The sequence below is a fragment of the Leucoraja erinacea genome, chromosome 24 (genome assembly GCF_028641065.1).
Source record: "Leucoraja erinacea ecotype New England chromosome 24, Leri_hhj_1, whole genome shotgun sequence".
Lineage (NCBI taxonomy): Eukaryota > Metazoa > Chordata > Chondrichthyes > Rajiformes > Rajidae > Leucoraja > Leucoraja erinaceus.
Genome location: NC_073400.1, coordinates 33,143,570 through 33,154,178, shown reverse-complemented (window position 1 = coordinate 33,154,178; position 10,609 = coordinate 33,143,570). Strand labels below are relative to the sequence as shown.

Sequence of the window (10,609 nt, the reverse complement as noted above, 5' to 3'; positions counted from 1 at the left end):
GGTATAAGACTCTGTACATCCCTATCTATTCCCCTCATGAACTTATACACCTCCACATAGTCATTTGTAGGAAGGAACTGCAAATACTGCTTTAAACTGAAGAGACACAAAATGCTGTCTGTAGACGAGTCTCAACCCAATACGTCACCCATTCCTTCTCTCCAGAGATGCTGCCCGTCCCGCTGAGTTACTCCAGCACTTTGTGTCTATCTTTTATATAATCATCCTCAGCCCCCTGCACTACAAAGAATAAAGTCCTAGCCTACCCTTTTCTCATATTACAGGTACTTAGAAAGTTGCAAGTAATGTAGGCAAGAGTGCTCATGCAAAATACAAATTCTTTGTCCCTTCCTTTGCATTCATGGGCTGGTTGTCGTAGCATGAATGTGTGAGACAGTGTGTACGTTCAAAAGTTCGAGGAGCAGAATAAGGCCATTCGGCCCATCAAGTCGACTCTGCCATTCAATTATGGCTGATCTATCGTTCCCTCTCAATCCCATTCTCCTGTCTGTGTGGATATGTCATGGCCTTGGGAAAAATTTCCCCTTAAATTTTGGGGGGGGGGGGGGGGGGGGTGGCTTGCACAGTATTGTTGGAATGATGGGTTCAGACAGATTTCCTCTGTAGTCCCAACCCCTGTGAATGGAAGTTTCAGCAATGAAACCCTCACACCCAGTCACTCAAGACCAACCATTGATTTCCCACAGTGTTTTTGTGGACAATGGATGTATAAATGACAGTGAAAATGCAATTACCATCCTGTTATATAAATCATAACTTTTACAACTTACCCTCAGAAGTGATAAACTTATCCCAATTTTCATGATGGCTTATAAATGTGTTCAATATTTAACACCACAGGTCAACTTGACAATAATTTAAGCTTAGACAACATATCTGCTTTATTTAATTTAATTCATAAGCATAGAGAATATAAGAATACAACTTCATCTTTCATACAATATGGCACAGTAATGATTTGATTAATACTAACAGGTTTAAATAATTGAAGTTACAATACAAAATCACAGTCTACATTCTTCATATTGACATTTGGATCACTGATGCTGAGTTGGTTTCCCACTCAGTCCCTTTGTGCCCTTTTGAATGTCCCATCAAATCCCCCTCCCCCCTTACACCTCACGGTCAACTTAGTGACCGACTGACCAACCAACCTGCCGGTCTGTGGGAGATGGGAGGAAACCTGAGCACTGGGAGGAACTGAGAGGTCACAGGGAGAATGTGCTAACTCCACACTGACAGAACCAGAGGTTGGGACTGAACCCCATCTCTGGAGCTGTGGCAGATTAAAGATATTTTTAACAAATAAATATAATTTAAATTAAATTAAGTATTTTCTTTCACGGCAACATATTTACCAATATATTATTGAAATTAATTTAGCTATTGGCTGGCACTGATATTTTTCCATATTGGAAAAGATTAGCTCGGTGTTCCACTCTGCACAACTCCATCCTGCAGCTTGTTCTCAATGTCACTGGTGCCCAGTAACTAGCGACCGGAGCCCACGAACCAGGGGCCAATGACCAGTAACCAAGGGCCGGCCAGTGACCACTAACCAGGGGCCAGTGACCACTAACCAATGCGCAGTGCCTAGTAACCTACAGCCAGAGCCTGGTAACTAGCGGCCAGTGCATGGTAACCAGGGGCCAGTGAAAGGTAACCAGCTGTACTGCTAAACGTTCACCCCTGCAATGCATCACTGAGCTGCCAGACAGCAAAGGTTTCACTACTTTGTTAAAAAAAAAAATCAAACTAGACAATAAGTTTTTGCACAGTTTCTTGTGAAACTGATCTAGGCGTTTAATGGGGGTTTTGCGATCATAGAATCAACGAGTTTGCCTTCTCTTGCTCTTCAGGCAGCTTCAATTATAACTGAAGGCAGAATATTAATGTTGCAGTTAGGAGCAGCGACAGTATATGTTGTAGTCCTGCGAGTCAACAAGAGAGAGAGAGGGAAAAGAAAAAATCAAACAAATGGAAATGGTGACACAAGCATTGAAGATTTAAACCCCTTTTTCACGCGGCGACTTGACGCAAGAGTTAACCAAAGTTGAACAGCGTGGGAACCTCTTGCCAAAACCGTACGGCATTCGTGGACCACCGTGGCGCTAACGGCAGGTACTCGTGTAACTTGGTGACTCGGGAGAAAATTCAAACAAGCTTTAATTTCTCCAAGAGTGACTTGTACACTTGTGGTTGAATATTGCAACATTATATGCACGTAGTGGCCAGTGCGATATCCGTACTGACTCTTGCGTGTACCGTGGGAACTCCTGCGAACGGTGAACCCGGAAGCTTGACAGAGGGGACAGAAGGTGAGTAAAAATTGTCTTCTGTGGGATTGAATTTAAAAAAATAAAGATTTGCATCCGCATATGGACATCAACTTATTCATGAGTTATGTTAATGAGATTCAAGAAAATAACTAATCTTTAAAAGGGACTTTACTGAAAGGTCCCGCATTTTTATGGTTCGTGAGAAATTTTTCACATGTACTTCTTTGAGAGATACAGCTCGGAGTCCTCGCCGACCAGCGATCGATGCATTTCCGAAGCAGGGTCCGGAACGCTACCAATCAATGTTCTCCAGAGACCCGTGTAAAGGAGTGAACTGCACATGCTGGTTTAAAACGAAGACAGACACAAAAAGCTGGAGTAACTCAGCGAGTCAAGCAGCATCTCCAGAGAAAAATAGGTGATGTTTCGGGACGAGACACATCTTCAGACTCAATTCCGATTAGGATGTCTGAAGAAGGGTTCCGATTCGAATCGCTATCTATACTTTTTCTCCAGAGATGCTGCCTGACACGCTGACTTACTCCAGCTTTTTATGTTTTTCTTCCTAGATCTGACTTACCTGCTGAGTTACACCAACATTTTGTGTCAGTGTTCACTATGAACATTGAATTATTTAATTTTAGGTAACTTACACTCTCTCTCTCCCCCCTTCCCCCCCCCTCCCCCATGCAGTAAATGTTGGTTAACCAGTCCAAGGTTTGCAACGCTGGTTCCCTCTTGGGATCACACTATCCCTAGCCAACAATTGGCATATCAGGGAACCAAATATAGACATAAAGTGCTGGAGTGACTCAGTGGGTCAGGCAGCATCTCTGGAGGAAAGGGTTAGGCGACATTTCGGGTCGGGACCCCTCTTCAAAATACCCTGCTGAGGTCATCTGTTGTTGGCCCTGATTTGTCCCGGTCTTTTCTTGCTTCCAGTTCCCCCCTACAATCATCCCGAAGGGTCCCGACCAAAAATAGCATCTATTCCTTTTCTCCAGAGATGCTGCTTGGCCCGCTCAGTTACTCCAGCAGTTTGTGTCTAACTTGCTGATTCAGACAGTTTTTGATTTACTCTGAAACACACGTTGGAAATTTAAACTTGGGCGCAACTAACATCGTCTTACTACCGTGGGAACTCTTTAACTCAGCAGGCAGGCAGCAGTTAATTGTTGCTCCCTTCAGTTTCCCAGGGGGTCGGGACGGGACTGGAGTTGGGAGGGAAAGGTGGGGGAGTCGAGGGAGAGGAGGGGGAGACAGATGGGGGTGTCTTCATCTACTGGCGGCGGGTGTCTGTCACTGAAACAGGCAGGTGAGATTTCACATCCACCTTGTGATTAAACATAATACTCTAAACACAGTCTCACCAATGTCTTATGCAACTGCAGTGTGACCTCACAACTTCTATACTCATGCGATGATGGAGAGAGATGTGCACATATGAAACTGGAGATGCTGGTTTACAAAAAAGTCACCATGCAACTTCTAAATAACAGTGTCATTCACATAACATCTAAAAATGTAGTGAATTTAGAATTGTTTCCAAATACTACCACTTTTTGTTTTAAAATTTCAGGTCATGTTTCAGAAAGTATTCCAGTTTAACCAATTCACTCTTGGAAAGAAAAGTAGAACAGGCAAGTTCGTTCTACTCACCAACACTTGTGCCAGCTGAACCACCTTTATCTGCGGATTAAACAAATAATATTAAGTTGATTGTTCACACCATGAACTAACACAATGCTCAGCATCATTGATAAATCAGTCGCTGAACATGGCAGCTGAATTATATGGAATTCATTATTCTACCTCAGAAGGCTTAGGAAGTTTGCCACGTCCCCAACAACTCTCACCAACCTCTACAGATGCGCCGTAGAAGGCATTTATTTGGGATGCATCACAGTTTGGTTTGAGAACAGCTCCATCCAAGACCAAGGTGAGGTACAGGTACAATGACAATGCTGTCTCTCCAACACTGGGACAAATCAGACCAGGTGATCGCTCTGAACAATGCCAGTGTTCAGTCCACACAGGTGCCCTGGATCTTCTATTCCCTGCCACTAGTGTTCACCACCCTCACTGCCAGCTGTCTGCACTGTTACACTCCTGCCCTGTTACATCATGGGGCCACACTCACCAAGCACATTGTAGCCTTCCAGACTCAACACTCAATGTGCCAAGGTTAGGTAACTTGCCTTCTCTACTTGCATCCGAATGGCCATGTATGTAGCAAGCCCCCACAGGGGATATTGGCTTAACCTTCTCTCTCCATTCATACAGCCCATGACACAGAGCCCAGCCTCAAGTAACACAAAATAATTTGCATTATAAATGCTACAGTAACCATTTAATGGAGTTACACCCTATCGCAGATATTCCCTTTGCCCTATCCAACTTCCTACCATTTTTCATCAATCACTTTCCCAGTTCTGACAAGTTTTACCGAACCCGATTTGATGACAGCTCCTTCCATCGATGCTGCCCCACCAAATCTTCCAACATTTTCTGTTCTCAGTCAATGCCAGTTGCTTTCATTAATCTGTGCCAAATCCTCTTTATTGATTAAGATTTCAAACGACAATTAATGTTATCCCCAAATGCCATTTCCTAGTGTCTCTCGAGAACATTTTTGAATGGCTTGGCGTATGTGTAAATTGTCCCTAGCATGTGTAAGACAGCGTTACTGTGCGGGAATGGTCGGTACGGACTCGGTAGGCCTGTTTCCGCGCTGTATCTCTAAATAGATATGTTAATGTTTCAGAGCATAGCTCTGAAAAACAAAGTACGAACTTCTGGCAGACGAAACAGAAGTGTTGCAGGCCAGGGCTTGAAAATAGAGAATTACAGTTCCTTGGCTAACTGGGAATACAAGCTAGTGTGACTATGACCAAGAATAATGTTTCCGCGCTGTGTGACTATGACCAAGAATAAATATTTACCACTTTTGGGTGAAACCTGCCCTATCCATGCACCTGTCTGTTTCTTAAAAGGTTGGGATATTCCCAGCCTCAACTACCTCCTCTGTCAGCTTGTTCCATGCACCCATCACCGTTTGTGTGAAAAAGTGACCCCGCAGATTCCTATTAAATCTTTTCCCCTTCACCTTAATTCTATGTCCTCGTTTCCTCTACTCTGGGCAAGAGACTGCATCTACCCGATCTATTCCTCAAGATTTTGTACACCTCTATAAGATCACCCCTCATCCACCTGCACTCCAGAGAATAGAGTCCCAGCCTCCTCAACCTCTGCCTACAGCTCACACCCTCTAATCCTGGCAATACCTTCATAAATCTTCTCTGTTCCCTTTCCAGCTTGACAACATCTTTCCTATAATAAGGTGCCCAGAACTGAACCACAATATTCTAAATGCAGCCTCACCAACGTCTTATAAAACTGCAACATGACCTCCCAATTTCTAAACTCAATACTCTGAGTGATGATGGCCAAAGTGCCAAAAGCTTTTATGACCACCTTATCTACCTGCGACTCCACCTTCAAGGACCATGCACCTGCATTCCTAGATCCCTCTGCACTACAACACTACCCAGAGGCCTACTATTCTCTGTGTAGGTTCTGCCCTTGTTAGACATCCCAAAATGCAACACCTAATTTTCCTGTATTAAATTCCATCAACCATTCCTCCGCCCACCTAGCCAACCGATCAAGATCCTGCTGCAAATTTTCACAACCATCTTCACTATCTGCAAAACCACTCACTTTCGTATCATCAGCAAACTTGCTAATCTTGTCCCGCCCCATCCAAATCATTGATGTAGATGACAAACAGTGACAGGCTCAGCACCGAACCTTGAGGCACACCACTAGTCACAGGCCTCCAGTCCAAGAAGCAACCTTCCACCATCACCCTCTGCTTCTTTCCATGGAGCCAATTTGCTTATTTTAAAGCACGTTGTTTAGCTTTAACTAATGCTCCTTAAACATGATTAAGAATTTTGAGGGGCTGTATTTGGAGTATTGTGTTCTATGACCAAGAATAAATACTTACCACTTTTGGGTGTCACAGTGCTGCTGCTGTTTGGCGCGCCTGGTAAAGAGGAAATAAATACAATTATTCAATTAACTCAGAAAGCAACTGCTTCAAAAGAATGGGGGCATGAAAAACCTGGAGCAAAACACAAAGTGCTGCAGTAACTCAGCAGGTCAGGCAGCATCTGTGGAGGGAATAGAGAGACCCAAACATCACCATTCCCTCCACAGCTGCTGCCTGATCCGCTGAGTTACTCCAGCATTTTGTTTAGATTTAAATAATGTTTTTTTTAAACATGACTAAGAATTTTGTGAGGCTGCATTTAGAGTATTGTGTTCAGTTTTGGTCACCCTGCTGTATGAAGGATGTCATTCAGCTGGAAAGAGTGCAGAGAAGATTTACAAAAATGTTGCCAGGACTCAAGGGCCTGAGCTACAGGGAGAGGTTGGGGCAGGCTAGGACTCTATTCCTGGGAGCGCAGGAGGATGAGGGATGATCTTAAAGAGGTGTATAAAAATCATGAGGAGAATTGATCGGGTAGATGCGCAGAGTCCTTTACGCAGGGTAAGGGAATCAAGAACCAGAGGACATTGATTATTGCAAGAAGGGCAAGATTTAATAGGAATCGGAGGAGGAGCTTTTTCCCTCAAAGGGTGGTGGGCGCATGGAACGAGCTGCCAGAGGAAGTAGTTGAGGCATGGACTATAACAACATTTAAACGACAGTTGGACAGGTACATGGATAGGAAACGTTTATAGGGCTATGGGCCAAATGCGGACAAATTGATTAGTTAGATAAGGCATCTTGGTCATGCTGAATGAGTTGGACTAGTTAATACTTACGAGTGGTGTGCCTAGTGGTGCGGCTATTCTCAGCTGGGAAAGAGGAAATAAATACAATTATTCAACAATTCCAAAAGCATTACAACAATAATTTACGCACGGTTAAAATATTTACTAGTAGGTGAGGAAGTGACAACTTTATCTAAACCTAATTTTGCAATTTTGGTGGCAAAAACGGGAAAGCAGATTATTATCTAAACGGTGGCCGATTGGGAAAGGGGGAGATGCAGCGAGACCTGGGTGTCATGGTACACCAGTCATTGAAGGTAGGCATGGAGGTGCAGCAGGCAGTAAAGAAAGCGAATGGTATGTTGGCTTTCATAGCAAGAGGATTTGAGTATAGGAGCAGGGAGGTTCTACTGCAGTTGTACAGGGTCTTGGTGAGACCACACCTGGAGTATTGCGTGCAGTTTTGGTCTCCAAATCTGAGGAAGGACATTATTGCCATAGAGGGAGTGCAGAGAAGGTTCACCAGACTGATTCCTGGGATGTCAGGACTGTCTTATGAAGAAAGACTGGATAGACTTGGTTTATACTCTCTAGAATTTAGGAGATTGAGAGGGGATCTTATAGAAACTTACAAAATTCTTAAGGGGTTGGACAGGCTAGATGCAGGAAGATTGTTCCCGATGTTGGGGAAGTCCAGGACAAGGGGTCACAGCTTAAGGATAAGGGGGAAATCCTTTAAAACCGAGATGAGGAGAACTATTTTCACACAGAGAGTGGTGAATCTCTGGAACTCTCTGCCACAGAGGGTAGTTGAGGCCAGTTCATTGGCTATATTTAAGAGGGAGTTAGATGTGGCCCTTGTGGCCAAGGGGATCAGAGGGTATGGAGAAAAGGCAGGTACGGGATACTGAGTTGGATGAACAGCCATGATCATATTGAATGGCGGTGCAGGCTCGAAGGGCCGAATGGCCTACTGGTGCACCTAATTTCTATGTTTCTATGTTTCTATAAAGCAATGCCCTATTAAAATGGAACATGGCTCAAGTACAGGGTCTGCAACCCACAATGTCTGTGCCGATCGTGATGACAACTAATGCATCAGATCCATATCCCTCCATTCCCTGTACATCCATGAGCCTATCCTAGAGTCGGCACATGTGTATGGAGAGATGCCTGTAACCGTCACTGAGGAGGGACCTGATTCGAAGGGCCGAATGGCCTACTCCTGCACCTAATTTCTATGTTTCTATGTTAATGCCCCTGTCCCACTTAGGAAACCTGAATGGAAACCTCTGGAGACTTTGCGCCCCACCCAAGGTTTCCGTGCGGTTGCAGGTGGTTGCCGGAGGTTGCAGGTAGTGAAAGCAGGTAGGGAGACTGACAAAAACCTCCAGGAAGCGCACGGAAACCTTGGGTGGGGCGCAAAGTCTCCAGAGGTTTCCGTTCAAGTTTCCTAAGTGGGACAGGGGCATAATAAATGGAAAGGAAGTATTCAGTTGGTGCAGAAGGATGCTATGGAACCAATGCATGCATAAGTAAAATACAATGCTGACGGTTACTGGCCCAAACAATTACTAATCGGGAGCAGAACCTCTACTGAAGAAGGATCTCAACCCGAAACATCACCCAATCTTTCTCTCCAGAGATGCTGCCTGTCCCGCTGAGTTATGGCCCTGTCCCACGGTACGAGTTCATTCCAAGAGCTCTCCCGAGTTTGCCCTGATTCGAACTCGGAGATTTACAGTAATGGCCGCTCGTCGGTACTCGTGGACATTTTTCAACATGTTGAAAAATCTTCACGAGTTTTCCCGAGCTTACTTGCCGTTAGCGAGTCTTCTCGAGTACCTGCCTTTAACGTTACGAGCCGCTAAGAGACATCCCCGAGCTCCGACGTACCCGCTATGTTTAATTTTTTTTTAAACTCGGGAGAACTCTTGGAATGAACTCGTACCGTGGGACAGGGCCATTACTCCAGCATTTTGTGTCTATCTTAGCACAACCTCTATTGTGGGACAAGAAAGTTAACTACTGGACAGATTTTTTACGTTTCCTCTATTGGGTAGTTAGCTTTGTCTGGTTGGGAAAGTCATTATTATAAATAATAAATACATCAAACGAGGACATAGGGTCGACACGGTGGCGCAGCTGGTAGAGCTGCTGCCTCACAGCGCCAAAGACCCGGGTTCCATCCTGACTATGGATGCTGTCCGTACGGAGTTTGCACGTTCTCCCCGTGACCTGCGTGGGTTTTCTCCGAGTGCTCCGGTTGCCAAAGACGTGCAGGTTTGTAGGTTAATTGGCTTCGATACATTTGTAAAATCGTCCAGTGTTCATGTACGGGGTGATCACTGGTTGCTGTGGAATCCATGGGCCTAAAGGCCCGTTTCCAGAATCGTCTATCAAACCCCAACAGGTGTGCTGTAGGGGACATATGGATAGTTGCTTGACGGCCTGGTTTGGCAACCCGAACGCACAAGACATATTGTGCAGGATAGATAAACACAGGTACTGACCTCCCCACCAAAGGCATCTACATGAAGCCTAGCCTCAGAAAGGCAGCCAATACCAAAGACCTTGGCCACGCTCTCATCTCACTCCCTCCATTGTGAAAGTGGTACAGGAGCCCAAGAACCGTGACCTCCATGTTCAAGAACAGCTTCTTCCCAACACCCATCAGGCTCTTGAACACTAACCTCAACAACTATGATAGTTTATGAAATGTATCGCTGGTTATACCACGGACTTCTCTTTTGCATTATTTGTTTACAAAGTATTATGGCTCTTAAGTTGTTGTATGATTAACAATAAAACAAGAAACAATAACCTTTCATCAGGGTAGGAGAATCACTAACGGAGGGCATTGGTTTATGGTGAGAGGGGCAAGATGTAGTTGGAACCTTAGGGCAACTTGGGTGAATGGAATGTGCTGCCAGGAGGTACTGTGGTTGAGGCAGATACTACACAGCATTGAAAAATCACTGGACAGGTGCTTAGAAAGGAAAGGTTTAGAGGGATATGGGTCAAACGCAGGTGAAATGGGATTCGCTTAGACGTAGCATCTTGGTCAGTAGGAACGAGTTGGGCCGAAAGGCCTGCTTCCAAGCTGGATGAAACAGTCCTTTCGTACCTTTAGAATGGAGATGGAGGAATTTCTTCGGTGAGAAGGTGGTACATCTGTGGAATTAAATGTCACAGGTGGTTGTGGAGGCCAAGTCATTGGGTATTTGTAAGGTGGAGATTGACAGATACTTGATTAGTTCGGGTGTCAGGGTTTATGGGGAGAAGGCAGGAGAATGTTGTTAAGGGGGAAAGATAGATCAGCCATGATCGAATGGCAGAATAGACTCGATGGGCCAAATGGCCTACCTCTGCCCCTATGATCTATGAGCTTGTGACCGACTTCAATTCTTTGAAACAAGTTCCTTTGAACAGCAAAAGACACGTTTTATGGGTGGTATGACCTGAAACAGTGCGATAACATCTGTTGTAAAATGCAGTCAGAGATTAAGCAAACATTATCTGGCCAT

The 10,609-nt window shown here is 44.8% G+C and overlaps 1 protein-coding gene across 1 annotated transcript in view; it reads right to left on the bottom strand.

The window, feature by feature from the left end:
* Nucleotides 1-896: 896 nt before the first annotated feature.
* The window catches only part of LOC129708954 (C4b-binding protein-like), a 30,205-nt gene continuing 20,492 nt past the window's right edge, over nt 897-10,609 (bottom strand). The window contains exons 14-17 of the mRNA XM_055655045.1: nt 7,134-7,166; nt 6,310-6,348; nt 3,960-3,989; nt 897-1,952 (exon numbers count right to left, since the gene is read on the bottom strand). Coding sequence (XP_055511020.1) covers nt 1,891-1,952; nt 3,960-3,989; nt 6,310-6,348; nt 7,134-7,166 — 164 coding nt within the window. The 3' untranslated portion in view covers nt 897-1,890. The remainder of the gene's footprint in view (nt 1,953-3,959; nt 3,990-6,309; nt 6,349-7,133; nt 7,167-10,609) is intronic.